Source organism: Scheffersomyces coipomensis (assembly GCF_036884675.1).
Source record: "Scheffersomyces coipomensis strain NRRL Y-17651 chromosome Unknown DFJ63scaffold_8, whole genome shotgun sequence".
NCBI classification, from domain to species: Eukaryota; Fungi; Ascomycota; class Pichiomycetes; order Serinales; family Debaryomycetaceae; genus Scheffersomyces; species Scheffersomyces coipomensis.
The window spans coordinates 178,918-198,121 of NW_027042899.1; the positions used below are offsets into that span (position 1 = coordinate 178,918).

Genomic DNA, 19,204 nt, shown 5'->3' on the forward strand with positions numbered 1-19,204 from the left:
TTTTGGCTGCCTTTTTCGTTTTTCCCCTTCCCCTTGACAGCTAATTTAAATTTTGACCTCCACAAACGCAGAATTCTTTACGTAATTTTAATTTAGATTAATTTGACAGTATCATTAATGTCTAATTCTATCGTATCTTCAACTAAATGAATCATTATAGTAACTTTTAGTTATATATAGATAAAACATATAAATTTATTTGTATTACTATGGTAGCACACTTAGCTTTTTGTTACGTAATGATTGACGCTTTTAAATACTTTTTTTTTTTTCTTGTCATCGTCATCGTACAAATTTAAGACAAGACAAGAGACAAGAGGCTGAGACAATAGTTAAGAACATAAAAAAAAACGGATGTTAAATTGATTATTCCATCTTAAGATGGTATGAATAAAGGAGAAGAGATTTACGATGAGGTAAAAAGTTAAGTTCAATTAGATGATGATGATATATTATGACTAGTAGTTATATTGATATGAAATATCAAGATCAAATCATTCTTCTATTGTCGTATTTGAATGTCATTAATTATTGACAGAGAAGGAAGAAGAAGAAGACAAGAGAAGTCGTGTACTTTATGCCAATTTTATATCTCTCTCTCTCTCTTTCAGTTACCAATTACAGAACAGAATTATTTATTTATTTCCCCTCGTGCTTCATTTCTGTTTTTAACTTTTAGAACTATAAATCAAACCAAATAGATTATGCAAATTGATAATGAAAAGTTTAAAAAGATAACCAAACTGATTGATTGCAAACTATCTATAGATAGATAGATACCAAGAACTAATTATGTTAACTCACCAAATGTAACATTCTAATTAGGAAATAAGTTTAACTCTATGTTAGTTTAATGTTACCCTTTATCTCTCTATCACAGTTTTTAAATAGTTTTTTAACCCTTACTTATTTAATTTAATTATTTAATTCTATCGTATTCATCGTATTTGTAGTAATATGAATGACATATAGTTTACTTTACTTTACTTTACTTTAATTGACTCATCCTCTTCTTCAAAGGTACATTGGTTTACGTATATTGTTAAAATAAGATCATTCATACTAAAATTAAAATATTACACAAAACTAAAAACATTTTATAGCCACAAACACATCATCATACATTAACTATATATATAAAGACAACTAACTATCTCTATTTACGTTTTATTTCATATTTTTCATATTTTTCATTCTTTATCCATACCATCCATATCATGAATACTTCAACTACTTTTCCAACTTCTAATCCTAATCCAACTTCTACTCCTTCATCCTCATCCAATACCAATACAAACTCATCGTTTAAATCTCCTTATACCACCAATTCAAGATCTTCTCCACAAAATAGGTCTCAAAATTTGAATTCCCCTCATTTCAATCCTCATCAACAACAACAATCAAATAATAATAACATTCAAACTATACCTCCTATATCTCCTAGAAATAGTATCGTTACAAGTCATTTACATGATTTACGTACTGGTGCAGTTCCTTCATCTCTGACTTTTAATAATTATACCACTTCATTATCTTCTTCAAGTCAAAGATCTCCTACTTTTAGTCATCGAAGTTTACTGATTCCTTCTCAACCACCTCAACAACAACAACAACAACAATCTCCTTTAATGGCTAGTAACAACAGTACTAATAATGTCGGTCCCCGATCTTCCTCCTATTCATCTCCATCTGATTCAACTTCTCCTTCTTTTCAACATCCCATTCCTCAATCTTATAATAATGAACATATTATAGATTTAATGGAAAGAGAACAAGATGCTATAGTTTTGAAATTAATGAAAGAAATTGAATATTTAAAACAAGAAAATAAATATTTAAAAGGTAGTAATAGTAGTAATTCATCTGGTTCCATAAGTAATGGAAGTAATAATATTAACCCTAATAATACCAATGGATCAATTTCAAATTCAAATGGTTCATCTATAAGTAGTATTAGTTCTACTTCATCATCAAGTATGAATAATAATTTAACTCCTACTACATCATTAATAAGTCCAACTTCATCATTTTCATTAGCTGTTCCAACTCATCGTCGTTCATCTTCATTATCAAGAAGTTCATCTATAAATAATAATACTAATAAAAGAAATGGATCATTATTTGGTAATTATAGTTTTAATCAAGCATCATCAAATAATAATAATAATAATAATAATAATACAACTCCAACTACAGTTCCAACCATCACAACTACTAATTCTACCGATAATATGGATATTGATTCAACAAATACTGCTACAACCATAACTAAAAAATATAAATTAACTGATTATGATAAAATTATAGAAGAAAATAACAATTTAAAAAAGGAAATTAGAAATTTAAAATTACAATTAGACGATGTTAAAAGAAAGTAAAGTAATTGATTATATGATTTAACATACAGTTTTGGTCCTTCCTTTCATTTGATTTCTTTCCCCCAATTTACACGATTCATAAAGTCTTGTTGATAGTGGGCCATCTTTTTTTTTTTTTTGTTACTGATGATGGGTGGTATTTCTTTTTCTTTTTTTTTTCTTTGCCGCTGTTTCCTAAATTTAGTGAGTAAATTTACTGATGTCTCCCTCACTCCCCCCCCCCCTCAAAAATAGCTTCTCCTCACTATCAGTAAAGTCTCACTACTTACTACTACTTACTCCTGACATGGCCCCCACAGTTGTCATCTCATTCATTCCTCCTGATGGTATTTGTTTGCCCCTATTTCTGTTTCATTTTATTTTATTTTTATTTTATTTTATCCTATCTTATATTTCGTTATATGTTAAATTGATAAGGGAGTTATATTTTTTTTAGTTTGAAATATTTTCTTATCTTCTATCAGTGATTTATAGTCTGCAGAAACCACAAGCACATTCACATTTATTTATCATCATCATCATCATTATCATTATCATTATCATTATAACACGTTTTTGATCTCGTCTGGTCTGGTCTGGCCTAGTGTATCAAAGTCTATTTATCATTCATTCATTTTTTGTTTCATCCATTTTTTTGTTTCTTTTTTATTATTGGTTTTTTAAGGTTTTTGGTTAAGTTGCCTCTGGATAGGTTTAACAATTAGTTTACAAAAAAATTTTTATTGATTATTATAAACAACAATATCATTATCATTATCATTATTAGCATAGCGTAATGCCCATATATAAATCTACATACATATATAGTTAAATAAAATATAATACAATATATTTATTTATTTATTTATTTATTTATTTATAATAATAAGGTTTTCGTTATCAGTTGTAATTGTATTGTTAAGTGCAGATTTTATTTATAATTCGGAGTTGGTAAAAGGGAGGAAGAGGCGGGAAAGGAAGTTTTTGTCGCTGCGGCTGAAAAAAATCTAACAGATGCATGGATGTTTATATGCTACCAGATTCAAGGATCGCAAAAAAACAATTGAATCTAATACACAAAACTTTATTCAAAACATTATTTACAAACCTATTTGGAAGAGGGTTATATCGATCATTGGAGTCTATCAAAAGTCTAATCAACATATATACCACAATAACAAACTGAACCAAACAAAACTATGAGACGACTCATAACTCTCATTCTACTTTTCATTCTTAATTCCCCATTATCTTCAAGTCATATCATAAGTAAATTAAGTTCCAAATTAAACTTGGGTAACAACAATAACAATATCATCAACTCTAATTTGAATTTATCACCTTATGCACATCAACAAGATCAATCTTTACATGGCAGACCTTTGGTAGATCCATTAAATCCATTTGTAACAGCTACCGCTCATACTCAACCACCTGGTTCAACTCCAACATCAACACCCGCCAATGGAAATCCACCATCTCAACCTCAACAACCAATATTATTACCTCTACCAAGTTTGAAATTTCCTAAATGGTTGACTGATTTCACCGGATTAACCGAATGGCCAGGAATGGATCCTCCTTATATACCCTTAGATTTTATTAATTTTAATAATATTCCTCCTCATATTCCAATTCATCAACAAGGTCAATGTTCAGGATTAAATAATGGAGATTTAAGTCAATGTTCATTTGATTGTTTTAATTGTGTATCATTTGATGATGTTTATACTTGTCCTAAATTAAGTCAAACTTTTGATGATGGTCCATCACCATATACATTAAAATTATTAGATAATTTAAAAACTAAATCAACTTTTTTTACATTAGGTGTACAAATTATTAGATATCCTGAAATTTATCGTAAAACAGTTGAAAAGGGCCATATTATGGGTTCTCATACTTGGAGTCATAAATTTTTACCTGGTTTATCCAATGAACAAATTATTGCTCAATTAGAATGGTCGATATGGGCCATGAATGCTACTAATGGTCATTTACCTAAATGGTTTAGACCTCCTTATGGTGGAATTGATAATCGAATTCGAAGTATAATTCGTCAATTTGGTATGCAAGCTGTTTTATGGGATTTTGATACTTTTGATTGGAAATTGTTGGATGCTACCAATTATAATCATAAACCACAAGATATTTATAGTAATTTAAATCAATTTAAAATTAATAATGGAGGTAAAGGATTAATATTAGAACATGATGCTGTTATAAATACGGTTGATATTGGAATTGAAATTAATCATAAGATATTACAAAATGAAATTCAATTTACGGTACCTCAATGTGTAGGAGGAATTGATTATATTAAAAAGTTTGAGGGAATGAAATAATTTTTTTATCTATAAATAAACAATATTTATTAAAAAAGAAAAATAAAGTAAGTATATATAATATATATAAAATAAATAACCAGTATCAAAATAAATAAGTAAAATTAGATTAGAATAAGATAGATTAGACTAGATCATCTTTAAAGTAGCTAATAAATAAATAAATAAATAAATAAATAAATAAATAGTAATCAATAAATAAATAGCAATATTGAGTAGTAGCAATAATAACAATTAATAGCCAAAAGGAAAAAAAAAAAAAAATAGCAAACAATTTTTTAACGAAAGTATGAGGGTAAATAAAATAAGGTATCAAAAAAAAAAAGGGTGAGATAAGATAAGGATGGGAAGGGATTAAGCACTTGCACTAACGACTGGAGCTGAACCATTTAATACTCCTTCAACTTTACCATTGATTGGAGTTATGATTTGTTGTTTAGCTTCATTTATTAAAGAATCAGCTTTAATTTTAGTTGAAGTTGCCACTTCACCTAAATAATCGGTAGTTTGAATTTTCAAGGGAGTTATGAATTCATCATTTAATGATTTTATGGTTTTTAAACCGGTATTGTAGGATGCTTGGATATTCTTGGCGATATAATTTGCTTCTGCGGTTGTACTTTTTAATTCTTGATTATAAGTTGAGATTAATTCATTAGAGATATGATTTGTGGAAGTATTAATTTTTAATTTCAAATTGATCAAGATGGTATTGATGATGTAAAAGAATTTAATAAATTCATTTGATTCGGTGGATTCGAATTTTTGATCAAATTTAACATAAGTGTTACTATTGTTAATGGAGATTAAATAATTATTAATTAATGATACATATTTATTCTTAAAGATGAATTGAGTAACGTATTGATCGAAAACAGTCAAGATTGAATCTAAGGTAGCATCAACAAAGGTCAAATTGGTATAGATTAAATCAATGGATGAAAGATGGGTATTGATAAAAGTAAGGATGGAAGAAATGTAACCTTCATATAATTGTTTAACTAAAGTGATAGCATAGATATAATTGACAATGTAGGATACCACAGAGTATTTTAAAAAGTGATCTAAAGATTTAGAATGGAATTGTTTAACTGATTCAGACATTGTAAGGATGTGTAGGTATTAGTTGTAGGAGTAGTAATAGTAATAGTTACAAGTCAAAAGGCTGAAGGAATGATTGACTTTGTGGTAAAAATTGATAAGGTGAGTGAAGGAAGTGATGGAAGAAAAAAAAAAGATGTGTATGAGTATAATCAAGTCAAGTACAGATGAGATGATTGATATGATATGATATGAGATATCTTTAATGAATGATTGATTGATTGATTGAATCAAGAGAAGAACAGAACAGAACAAGTTGAAGAAATCAATTATTAAAATGGAAGGAAATCTAATCACTATTTATATTATAATTGTGTATGGGTATGGGTATGGGTATGGTGTGTGTGGGAAATGGTTTAAGGGATAATTTTTGAAAAATAAAAAAAAAAAAAAAACTTAAAAAATAAAAAAAAATTAAAAAATTAAAAATAAAAAAAAAAAAAAAAAAACATGTGAATGGTTTTGTGTCATTTAATCATGGTGGTTGACTCAATTTAGTTCTAGTCCCATTTTATCATATTATAGAATCTATCAATCCCATTCCATCCCATCCCATCCAATCCAATCTAAATTTAGTCAATCTACAAATTACAATAATTCATCATCATCCCTTTTCCTATCTAAATTTAGACCATGGATGAACATGAACATGAATTAGCTTAAGCACATCATCATCATTTGATAATTATAGAGTTACAAATAAAATAAAATGTAAACAACACGATACTCACCCTTTAATTTGCATGTGATAATTTTTAGGTTAACTATGGCTGGACTGCATATAAACTTGCGCCTTCTAAACGATTCCGAGCTCTCTCACTCAAAATTAACGAACACAATAATAATCAACTGCTAATTTTAACTGTTATTCCATCATAGGATCAAGATCTATTTCAATCCATTGTTAATGTTATTAACCTTCACTATGCCGTGCATCACCTCTGGTACCAGTACTCAAATGTAAATATCATTGCAATAATGTCAGATGCTAATTGAAGATAAATAAATAAATAATTAGTTAGTTAGTTAGTTAGTCCATCTATCCTAACTCTATTCCGATTTATGCCTACCAGTGGTGGTGGTTAAGATATTTCATTTATTCTCTCTTTCTTTCTACTTCAATCTAACCTATATACCCATTTCACTTCATTTTTTTCATCCACTGGATATCATCTCTCTTAACTCAAATGTTTATTATTATCTGTTATGGGAAACTTCATTACTATAAACAGAACTGATGTCTTTTTAAGCTTTTTCTTAATTACTTCCCTTTCCCTCCCTCTTGTGATAATCTCGTTACTTTATTACACAGTTACCATTATTATTTAATTGTTATTTATTATTACTATTGTTTATTATTATTTATGATTTTTTTTTCTTGTTTGATTCAATTATTAACTGACTTTATTTCATCAAACCACACCATACCTTACCTTAGTATACTATACTATGCCATGTTTTCCAAACATATAAAGTATATAATAAACTAACATCTAACTATAATATACACATACTTACCCTTACCCTTACCCTTACCCACCCACACACTTCAACTTCAACTTCAACTTCCACTTCATTTAAACTATTACCTCACTCTACATCTTTACTTTCGGCACTTATCGCTAAAAAACTTTAACCTTTAAAATAGTAACCAACTAATAATACCTCAATTCAGTATAAACCTTCTTTTTTTTCAATTTCAATTTCACCATATCAATTCCTCTCCCTTCCTATATTATTATTAACTTATACCAATAGTTTATTTCTCTATTGACTCATATAACCCCCTTTATCAAATCTTGAGTAAGAGATAAACTTTATTTTTTACCTTTTACCTTTTATTTTTACTTTATTATTTAATTATTTATTTTACTGTTTTATCAAGTTATGACCTATCCCTTCATCTATGTTGAACTCATTCTTAACACGGTAAATAACAACCTCAACTATCATTATTATGTCATTATCATAGCATCATTGTTATTCTCAAGTGTCTATGTCTGGTTATGGATATCATACGTTTTTTTTAAACTGTTAATCCTTTTTTAAATATTTTTATTTAGATGTTTGTGGTTACGGTTGCTAAAAATTACCACACCCATACACACACTTTACACATTTTATTAATCGTAAATATTTTCTAAGCTTATTATTGTTATCATTCATTATTGTTTTGGATTTATTTATTATTATATCCCGCCCACTCTTTCTTGGTTGCTTTATCCCTCAACCCCTCGAACCTATCTACTCCTTACTACTATTTTTTACTTGGCTCGCCAAAATTACCCTAATTATAATTATCTTTCAATCATACACATGGATACGTAATAATACACACACATAATCATACATTCAAAACTGAACTCCGTCGTTTCGTTTCGTTTCGTTCGTTTCAAGGGGGTGTGAGCGACGTTCTATTACGATAATCTTTTAAGTCAAGTTAATAAGTTAATTTATAACTCTATTAAAAATTTATAGTATAATTTTCTCACAACCATTATTCAAAACTTAATTATTATTTAAAACTATATTATTGTTATTTATTGTTATTTATTATTAATGATGGTCAATCATTACCTTTTCTTCCTCTTCATTTTGTCTGCCTCTTTTTTAACGCCAATTATTCCTCCATTAAGCTAAGTATTCGTAAATACCATATCGCATAACCATGACAATAATCAAATAAATGAAAGTATCGATATTTTTAAGTTTTAATAATAATTCATTTTCATTTCATTTCAAACTTTTGACCAGTAATTTATTTTTATTATCATCATTTTAAACTTTTAAACAAGTAAAGAAGACATAATAGAAGAATACAATTGAAATATGAGGATTGGACTTACATATACATACCTTACTTTCTTTCTTTCTGTCTGTCTTTGGTTCATGTGTTGGTCTAGTCAGAATTACACACCCATTCAAGGGGGATGAATGATATTATTTCTTATCTTTTACCCCAGGGGGTTACTTACATGCATGCATGAATGATATCATTAAAACTATATTCTCCTCCCAGCCCCGATAAATAAGCATGATATCATATCATCGATCGTTTGGAATTGACTTACATGAAAGGTCCGAATCTATGTATCTATGCATTCGTTTCATTCCTTTTTTATCTCGTAATAATCTTCAAATGTTCCCCACTATATCATTTTCAAACGGTTATAGTTCCCTCTTTTTCAATATGATATCTTAATTGAGTTCGCTAATCTTAGTTAATCCATCCATCCTACCAAGTTCAAACCATAAACTATCTAGTTTAACCCCCTCCGTCATCTCCGTCAATATCATTTCTACAAATTGGTCTAGAAACAACTACTCTCTTTGAGGCTTAATTTATATATTCAATTATTAATTGACAATACAATATAAAAAAAATTAACAATAACCATAATGATTAAATCTTCATTTATTGTTGTTTACATTCTGGTGGAGGATCCTTTTGACCTTGACCGTCATCTTCATCATCATCATCTTCTTCATCATCTTCATCATCTTCATCGTCGTCATCCTCGTCATCATCTTCTTCTTCATCATCTTCATCAAATTCTTCTTCTTCTCCAGGATAATAATCAACAGCATCACCAGTAAACCAATCAATAGCTCTTGGAATTAAACGATCTTTAAATTCTTCCCCTAATTGATAATCTAATTCTAATCTGGCTTCTAATTCTTCTTCAGCATCTTCATCTTCTTCATCTTCATCATCTTCATCATCCTTTATATGTTTTTCATCATGTTCTTCATCTTCATCATCTTCATCTTCAGCCTTCTTTGGAGGTTTTGGAGGATCAAAGAAATTAAAAAATGATTCAGTTGGAGTTAATTTTTCAATGGTTCTAGTTTGTTTAGTATTTTTATTTCTTTGTTTTCTTCTTTCAATATTAATAGTAACATTATTTTCTTTGGATTTCCAATTAATTTCACATCCATCGGCATGATCATAAACAAATTCTCCACTATATCCTAATCCACCTTGATAATGATAAGTCTTGGTTAAAAATTGATTGGAAAAATATTCATTTTCTTCAAATTCAAAAATTAATTCAAATCCTGGGGTTTCTAAATATTCAGATCTAATATCAATTAAATGTAATAATACTTCACTATCTCTTTCAGTAATAGTTTCACTTATACTAGTCAAGTTTTCTATGGCAGTTAACCAGAAACCTGGAATACCCTTTTCATTAGATTCTGCTTCCTCTTCATCATCATCTTCTTTATCAGCTTTTTCTTTATCATCATTGATTTCTTTAATTTTTTCTTCTTCATCATCTTCATCATCATCTTCTTCTTCTAAAGCATAACCTTCTTCAATTTCTTCAGCGGTTGGTTCAACATCACCAACAATAATATTCTTTCTTCTAACAAACAATGGTTCATACTTCTTAGCATATTTCTTTTCTAATTCTAATAAATCCTTTTGAAATTCTTCTTCAACTTTTCTTTGCTTTAATTGAATAGCTTTTAATCCATAAACTCTATCTTTAGTAGCTTTAGGTAAAGTTGAAACATATGAACTTTGCTTTCCAACCAATGCACTCAACTTACCTTGGATCATACTTAATAAATGAGGATTATTAGCAATTTGTCTTAATAATTCTGGATCTTCTTCTTCAATACTTGGAACCGTTGGAGGTTGTGATCTAAGATAAGAATTAGTCACTGATGATGGAGTGTTTTGAGGAGTTGGAGCCTTGGAAATATCTCCATGCTTGCTCTTGATTGGACCAGACATCTTTCGTTTCGTTCCTGATTGATTGGATTTGATCGATTGATGGATTAATCGTAATTCGTCAAGATGATCTTTCTTTCATTCCATCGTTATTTCATCCGTGTCTTTCGCCAACTTTTTTTTTGCTCTTTGAATCAGAAAAGTAAAGGACGTGTGATTTGGTCAAGAAAAAAGAAACTTTTTTTTAGTTGTAATTACAAACGCGTCTACTTTTTAGGGAAGAATGTCCTTGTGCTACCATGTGGGTGACTTTATTACAAGTTGCAAAAATAATATCTTGTTCTTTCATTACTCATAATTCATTTATATATATATATATATATCTAAATAATTTTAAAATCTCATCTCTTTGGAGAAAGAAGAATATCCTTGGGCAATTCAATACTTGCTTCCATACTTATACCTTCATTTTTCCCATCCAAATATAATTCAATTTCTTGTTTTCTTAATTCCCATTTTTCAGTTTGAGATAATTTGACTTCAATTTCATTAATTTCTTTATCAATCGATTTTAAATTCTCCACACTAGTTAAATCATGAAATTCCCAACTTCTTTCATCTTGTTCATCTTTAATTTCTAATATAAAATCATGATATTTCATTAATAATGGTCGATGACTTAAAGTTATAAATGAAATTCTTTTTGTTCTTAATAATTCAAATAAATAATCTTCAACATCAGTCAGAACTGCATTGGTACTTTCATCTAATATAACTAATTTGGGATTTTTAAATAATACTCTAGCAATACTAATTCTTTGCTTTTCACCTCCACTGAACACATCTTTCCATTCCTTGATAACATTGAAATTACCTTCTCTTTTTAATAAATATTCTAATTTAACTTCTCGTAAAATATGATACAAATAATCATCATTATATCCCATTTCTAACATATCATTATAACTAAATGGATAAATGATTTGATCTCTTAAATTCCCGGTGGTGAAATAAGTCTTTTGTGGTAAATAAAAAATATCATCATCATTTGGTTTTGATAATAATCCATGATAAAATGGCCATAATCCGGCCATAATTCTTGAAATTGAAGTTTTACCACATCCATTTGGTCCTAAAATTAATAAATTTTTATTATTATCTTTAATATCAATAGTTATATCACTAATTAATGGAATACCTTCCCCTCCATCAATACTTGGAATTATAACTGAAAAATGTTCTAACCTAATTCCCTTAGCATAATTATTTTGAATAGTACCATGAATATCAGAATATCCAAATTTAGATCCAAAATCATATCTTGGGGAATGAACTTTATGTAATTGAGTTAAAAGATTGAAAACACGATCAGTATGACCAGTTAATTGATTTACATCTTTAATAGAATACATTAATCTTGAACCTGCGTCTGCTAATGATAACATTAATCTTTTATTAATAATAAATTGTCTCATATTTTTCCTTTCATCAACTCTTTGAATTTGACTAAGACTTTTATCAGATTGATCAGGAACTTGTTTAGGCCAAATTTCATCTAAAAATACCGGTAAACCAGCAAATACATAACCCCATGCTGACCAAGTATATTTTAAAACATAATCTTCAATAACTCCATAATTTAAAGTTATATTGATTTCATTATTTACATGATTCATTAAACCTCTAAATTTTTCTTTTAATTTAACTTTTTCAATTAATGAACCTTTATAAAATCCAATTTCTTCACAATTATTCATTAAATTTAATTGTTGATTAAAAAATTGACCTTCTAAATGAGTTCTTTTGGATGATAATTTTCCAAATGGTGGAGTTGATTGTTTTAATAATACAGCGGTAATAAAATAATTGGTAAAAATCCCAATTATAGCACCTGTACCTAAATTATCTCTTAAATAAACTGAAAAAAATATTAAATCAATAAATGGTTTACCCATACTTGAAAATAAACCACTTAATGAATCACAAAATTTTGAAATATCTTGAGTAATATATTGATCAATATTTTCAATTGAATTTGAATTATTTAAATTAACTTTATAATAAGACATTTTCTTATCTAAATACATATCATGAATATATCTTGTTAAATTAGTTCTAAATCCAAGACTTAACCGATTATCAAGATATTTTATAGCCGCATTAGTATATGAAGCAGGAAAAGCAATTAATAACCAATAAATTAAATCACGACTAAATTTTTTCCCATTAGCAGCAATTAAATTTTTAACAATTTGACCATCTAATTTAGCTACTAATAAACTTAACCAAGTTCTTAAAATTAAAAAGAAACATTGAGATAATAATAATGAAGTATTTCGACTATAAAATTTAGGAATTAAAATTCTCCAAATAATGGATAATTGATTTAAAAATTTGGAATTGAAAATGATACCTTTTGGACTTTGTTGAATTAATTGTTGATTTATATAAAAATTCTTATATAAATATTTATCAGCAGCATATTGATCTAAATTTGGTTTAGGAATGATTATTCTGGTAACTTTATTCTTACCCTTTGGAATGAAGATTTCTCTAGATCCATTTTTTAATATAGTTGATGATTGTCTAATTAAACTTGGACGATTAAGTTTTGTATTTAATAAATATTCATTATATTTAGTTAAGATATTCTTCAAGGTGAAAAAAATTCCAAATCCTGCGGTTGCAACCAAAGTAGCTAAGAATAGTATAACTGGTCTTGATTGATAGTTGATTTTAACTTTGTTGTCTCTATACGTTACCACGAATTCTTGAAGTAGGAGTAGTACATTCTTGATATCTTGTCTTTTCATCCCCACTAATTTGGATACAGTAACCATCTTGAATGAATGGAATGATGATCAGTTTGCAGCTCGTTAATCAGACTTCTATATTGGAAGAAGATTGTTCTATAAAGGAAGAGCAGCAGCTAGATGATTCTATGAGGTTTATCAAGATCTTATATGATCTGATTCAGATCTTTCACTAACAGAGTTATTGTTGTTGTAAATGATTAAGATGATTTGATGATGATGATGATGATGATTGTTGTCATCATCATAATTACATTTGTGGGGGGGGGGGAGGAGAATCATTCAAATGGAGGTATATGCAGGAATATTTGCCGAGGACTAACAAATATTTATGATCACTTTATAAATTACTTTTTCACATGCCCATTAAAACTTTGGAGGCTTGGATGTTCTTCGGTTTCTGCGGTAAAGGTGTTTGTTTAGTAAGTAAGTTATATTATGGTACTATAATTATTTGTCTATTTACAAGAATATTTATAAAGTACAATAAATATTAAAAGTTTTTTAAAGATTCAAATGATTGATCTATGTCATCACTAACCATTATCTAACTTCTTTGCATCAAGTATTATCCAAACTTTTCAAGCAATTTAATACTCATCTATTGTTGAAGAGCTAAGTCTATCTGTCTATTATGTCATTAATTCATTATTATCATTCTATCATGCTATCACACCTTCTCCTATCAATAGATTCACCTCTGTATATTCTTACCCACACATGTCTTGAATAATTCAAACTCTTTCACACAATCATCATGTTTGATAGTTGCATATTTCTGTAAAATACATTGACCATAGATTGATCCTTCTTTAGCACATTTCCCCGTGGCTTTCATTAATCGTTTAGCGGGTCTGACCTTCTGATTGGATGTCATTGTGATTATATTGGTTTATATATATGAATGATGGAATTGATTGTGGAGACCTTTGTAGTTGATATTGAATATATCTTTGGTAATTAATTTATAAAATTTTTATTTTATCTTCAATTTTTCCATTTTTTACTTTGTGGTGCGAAAATGATCAAAATGCAAAAAAATGACAATGAATAACTCTATAATTATGGTCTTTACACTCAGAAACCCACACCACAATTATTCTTAGCTGTTTTATTTAAACATTCTAGATGATAATTTATTTCCTTAATTTGTGTTAAACGGTAGTTAGGTATCTACCACTATATTCTAACCTTAATTTAATCAAGTTAAACTTGAGCTTAATTTTTAAATTTCTAGATAGCTATGTCTATTGCTACATATTTCACTATGCCAAGATTCATTCTAAGTTAAACATTGAATGATATATAAATATTCTAATAACCAAAAGTAAAACTGCAAGCATTATAAATTAGTTGAATTATATAATGAATTACTTTTCTAAGAGTTAATGAGTCTCAGGATTTTTGAAATACGATAGAAAATTATACCAGTGGTCACCAACAAAGTCCAACACCAAAATTGTAACATAAATCAATAGCATATATTGAAATACACTTTGAATACACTTCAAATCAATGGTGAACATCAATTATCTTTACTTTTAATTAATTTATCATAAAAATATATGGTAGCACATCTCACGTGACACAAACACTTTAAAAGCACTAATATTTTAAAATTTGAAAAAAATTGTGTCACAGTGGCCGAGTGGTTAAGGCGACGCCCTGCTATTGTTAGCGGTTTAGGCGTTGGGATTTTCCTTCGCAGGTTCGAATCCTGTCTGTGACGTCATGTTCGTCAAGAATGCTTATTTTTTTTTTGCATATTTTTTAACTTTTGAATAAACTATTATAAATGAACGTTAGATTACAATTGATATCGATGTAACTTCAATGATTATGATCTACTATATACTATTGATTATTAAAACGGTGTGAATAGATTCACCACAGTTGACATATTTAAGGTGGGAATTTATTTTGATTTAGTGGGAATTTTTTCGCACCTTATGATCTTTAGAGTCATAAGATGTTAAGCATAAATATTTCAAGTATTGGCTTTTACTACTTGTAGTAAGTCGTGGTGTGATAGATAGTTAGTTTGATTTTATATGTTTCTGTTAATCTTTCTACGTTAATATATAAGATAATCCAACCAAGAAAGTAATAAGACAAAAGTATCTATATATACAATTTAAGTAGTTGTCAGGTCCACAAATAACTTCCCGTCCCCAAAAAAAAATATAATTTCTCCCAAACGAAAAGGAAAAAGGGAAAGGGAAAAAAGTGTGAGATAAAAATTTTATCTTTCGTCCGGCGTTAGAACGTATAACCAATTTATTTATAATCATAAAAGTTTATCCATTTAGGGACAAATAGTAGTATTTAAGAAGAATCATTCCTTGTACTTTTCCTCCTTCATATCAATTGAGATATTTATCATTAATAGAACGAAGTCTTCTTTCTTCAACCACAAATTAGAATCATTGTCCTCCGGAAGGGATATACCAATTAAACTATCAATCATAAATCATGGATCCAACGAATGATCCTAACTTTACTCCTCCTTCATTAGCCAAGAATATCATTCCTCCTGCTCCTTCTTCAAGGATCCCCAGTCATATCCCTATCGAACCTTTTGTTTTAGCTGATTTAGGTAACGCCATGGATGCTCCAACTCCTCATCCAAGTAAAAATTCTAAATTAGATGATCATAATGATGATTATCATTCAAAAATCCCTCGAAAACATAGTGATCTTGTTAATTCTTCTTCCGATGAAGATATAAATACCAGTAATACTAGTGCTGGTAGTAATCTTAATAATAATAATAATAATACTAATACTACTAATAGTAATACATGTTCAGCCACACCAGATCAACCTCTTAGTGTTAATATTACCAGAAATAATAGTAGTAATTTAATACTACCACCAACCATTCAAGTTAAATCATCTCAAATTGCTGATTTAGAAGAAGTTCCTCATGGTATTCAAAGACAAGCTAGACATATCGATAATTATACATTTCCATCTCATAGATTGGCTACTTCATTACTGGATGAAACTAAATATCCTTTGGTGATTGTTGCTTGTGGATCATTTTCTCCTATAACTTATTTACATTTAAGAATGTTTGAAATGGCTCTTGATGCAATTTCAGAACAAACTAAATTTGAAGTGATTGGTGGATATTATTCTCCAGTATCATCAAATTATAAAAAACAAGGGTTGGCTCCTGCTCATCATAGAGTTAGAATGTGTGAATTGGCGTGTGAAAGAACTTCAAGTTGGTTAATGGTTGATGCTTGGGAATCATTACAACCCAAATATACTAGAACTGCTTTAGTTCTTGATCATTTTAATGAAGAGATTAATATTAAAAGAGGTGGAATTATAAATAAATTAACTGGTGAACGTAGAGCAGTTAAAATCATGTTATTAGCCGGTGGAGATTTAATTGAATCAATGGGTGAACCTGATGTTTGGGAAGATGTTGATTTACATCATATTTTAGGTAGATATGGATGTCTTATTGTCGAAAGAACAGGTTCAGATGTTAGAAGTTTCTTATTAAGTCATGATATAATGTATGAACATCGAAGAAATGTCTTGGTGATTAAACAATTGATTTATAATGATATTTCATCAACCAAAATAAGATTATTCATTAGAAGAGGGATGTCAGTTCAATATTTATTACCAAATTCGGTTATAAGGTATATTCAACAACATAAATTATATTATGATTCTGAACCTGTTAAACAAGTTATGTCTGATAAAGCCGATTAAAATAAAATATTAAGTCGTTTGGCGTCTACTTGTTTTTAAAAGCTTAAAAGCTAAAGGCTAAAGACCGATGTCAAATGGTGGTAACCGTTTGAATCCACTGGTCCCACCTCCACTTTTTTCGTTCTTGACTCCTCCCTAATTTTAATTCTCCTCCCCCGCGGTGAGAGAAAAAAAATTAATTTTTTTTGAGGAAACTCCAAAAAATCTCTCGCGTAAACGGAAACTACGAATCAAATCTGGAACCTTACCCAAAGAACGATTTGTATCACTCATAGAATAGATCTAGATCGTTGTATCGTCCCTAATCTACCTACTCACCCACCTTAATTCAGTTCTTTAATTGTAACCTTTTTAATTTTGTTTAATTACAGGTACTTTACTTAATTATACACATACATTTTATACACACATTTTATATATTCAATTCCCATATTTTTGGTCAATTAAAAGACTCTTTTATTCTTTTGACAATGTTTTATTCTATTTATACCTATAGACTCTTATAATGAATAGATCATATCTTTTATTATGCTTATTTTGTAATTGCCAATCAGAAAGAAGGTCACGTATCTACTGGAATTGCCCTAAAAACTAGATCTAAACCATTTTTTTCTACTATGAGATTCTGCTGCAATTTCGATTTTAGGGCAATTTTAACACCCAAATCTTAACATTTTCGCAGTCTATAGTATGACCATAAATATGTTTCCACAAATACCATTTATTCAGATCCACTTTTATATCACTTTTCCTTTTGATCCATCCCCTGATATCACTTACAATGGTTCTTTCTGCTCCTTCTGACTCCTCAATTGTTGGAATTGATGATAGATTCAACCTCCCTCAAGTGAATTTTGGTGATTTCTCCATTGAAAATGCTCAAGATTTCTTTTTGACTGATCCTACTACTATTGATGATCAATTCGATTATCTTTTTAGTGATCAACAAACTTCTCCTTCTTATCTATTTGCTAATTTGAAAGATGTGGAAGGTATTCAATTGGATTTAGGGTCTGCTTTATTCAAGCCTGCTGCCGATGTATTCAGACCTGTTAGTCCTTTTGATTTTAACTTTGATGATTCTTCTTCTACTACTTCTAAGGCTATTGAAGAAACTATTATTATTTCACTGAATGCCACTACTCCAGAAGTTATTGAAATTGAATCTATTATTACTGTCTCTTCTACTTCAACTGAAACTACTACACCAGTACCTGTTACAACTGATCCAAATTTTGTCAGTGATGAAACATTTGATGAAATCATGAAAGAACTTGAATATCCAACAATGGAAAAGGTTGTTACTACTACTGCTTCTACTTCTACTTCTACTGCTGATGTCTTTGCTCTTGCTACTACTGATGAAATTCCTTTATCTAACTTTTTACCAATTACACCACCTTGTGAACATTCAAAGGCTAAAGTTACTATTAAAAAGGAAACATCTTCTAGAAAGAGAAAAGCTTCTGATGATTTTACTACTTCTGAATCTCCTAAATTAAAATCTGTTAAAAGAGAATCTTCTTCTGGACCAACAATTAATGCAACTACTGAAATTATTGAATTGGATTCTAATGCTATTCCAGTTTATTCTGTTGCTGATGTTGAACCAAGTTTAGAATTTGAATTAATCAGAAGTTTGAAATTTGTTCTGGAAATGAAAGAAACTCCAAAAATTACAAGATGTTTCTATAATAGACCTAATTTCCTTAATGAAGTTCATGATCATGATCATTCTTACGTTTATACTCCAAATACGAGATTTAATAATAATTGTTATGAACCACAATATTTCCAAACTAATACTGATGAATCTGGGAAACCAATCTTATCTACTAAAAAAGGATTATGTGGTTATTGTAAGGATATTCATTTCTATGTCCTTAAGAATTCCAATTATAATTCTCATTTGGCTAATATTCATGGTATAAATTCTCAAGGTCTTTTATATCCTGATCCATTATATGGAGGCATTTATAATTTTGCTAAAGGTGAAACTGGTAATAATTGTAATACTGCTAAACATTATAAATTTACTGAAAGAGAAAAACCAGCTGTTGTTTGTCCTGGTTGTTACAATTTCTTTGATTTTAATGATAATTTTACAACTTATTTGAGACATTTCAGATATGTACATACTCATAAATAATGATTTAATGATGGGAAAAGGGGTTT

At 28.8% G+C, this 19,204-nt stretch overlaps 7 protein-coding genes and 1 non-coding gene across 8 annotated transcripts; 5 read left to right on the forward strand and 3 right to left on the reverse strand. All coding sequences in view use genetic code 12, as the record gives it.

Moving 5' to 3' along the window:
• The first annotated feature begins 1,092 nt into the window (after positions 1–1,092).
• DFJ63DRAFT_247682 (uncharacterized protein) lies at positions 1,093–2,478 on the forward strand. Its single transcript, XM_064904361.1, has one exon. It carries the CDS (start codon positions 1,218–1,220, stop codon positions 2,376–2,378), a length of 1,161 nt encoding a protein of 386 aa, XP_064759627.1. The 5' UTR covers positions 1,093–1,217; the 3' UTR covers positions 2,379–2,478.
• A 737-nt stretch (positions 2,479–3,215) lies between these two features.
• CDA2 (chitin deacetylase) lies at positions 3,216–4,864 on the forward strand. Its single transcript, XM_064907281.1, has one exon. The coding sequence runs from the start codon at positions 3,557–3,559 to the stop codon at positions 4,700–4,702; it is 1,146 nt and encodes a 381-aa protein (XP_064759628.1). The 5' UTR covers positions 3,216–3,556; the 3' UTR covers positions 4,703–4,864.
• DFJ63DRAFT_321006 (uncharacterized protein) lies at positions 4,843–6,198 on the reverse strand. The gene is given in 3 exon segments (XM_064907282.1): positions 4,843–4,865; positions 4,878–4,966; positions 5,026–6,198. The coding sequence occupies 1 exon segment, from the start codon at positions 5,804–5,806 to the stop codon at positions 5,057–5,059; it is 750 nt and encodes a 249-aa protein (XP_064759629.1). The 5' UTR covers positions 5,807–6,198; the 3' UTR covers positions 4,843–4,865; positions 4,878–4,966; positions 5,026–5,056.
• Positions 6,199–9,112: 2,914 nt separating this feature from the next.
• Positions 9,113–10,716, reverse strand: NAP1 (histone chaperone). The gene has a single exon (XM_064904360.1). The coding sequence runs from the start codon at positions 10,545–10,547 to the stop codon at positions 9,219–9,221; it is 1,329 nt and encodes a 442-aa protein (XP_064759630.1). The 5' UTR covers positions 10,548–10,716; the 3' UTR covers positions 9,113–9,218.
• On the reverse strand, positions 10,717–13,417 carry PXA1 (ATP-binding cassette long-chain fatty acid transporter). Its single transcript, XM_064904359.1, has one exon. The coding sequence runs from the start codon at positions 13,322–13,324 to the stop codon at positions 10,886–10,888; it is 2,439 nt and encodes an 812-aa protein (XP_064759631.1). The 5' UTR covers positions 13,325–13,417; the 3' UTR covers positions 10,717–10,885.
• A 1,514-nt stretch (positions 13,418–14,931) lies between these two features.
• DFJ63DRAFT_t122 lies at positions 14,932–15,026 on the forward strand. The gene has a single exon. It is a non-coding gene; the product is annotated as a tRNA-Ser (tRNA).
• Positions 15,027–15,769: 743 nt separating this feature from the next.
• Positions 15,770–17,029, forward strand: DFJ63DRAFT_337627 (nicotinamide-nucleotide adenylyltransferase; the record flags this gene model as incomplete). Its single annotated transcript, XM_064908582.1, has 1 exon — positions 15,770–17,029. One exon carries the CDS (start codon positions 15,770–15,772, stop codon positions 17,027–17,029), a length of 1,260 nt encoding a protein of 419 aa, XP_064759632.1.
• A 781-nt stretch (positions 17,030–17,810) lies between these two features.
• On the forward strand, positions 17,811–19,178 carry DFJ63DRAFT_315547 (uncharacterized protein; the record flags this gene model as incomplete). The annotated part of the gene is made up of 1 exon (XM_064906565.1): positions 17,811–19,178. The coding sequence occupies one exon, from the start codon at positions 17,811–17,813 to the stop codon at positions 19,176–19,178; it is 1,368 nt and encodes a 455-aa protein (XP_064759633.1).
• Positions 19,179–19,204: the final 26 nt, after the last annotated feature.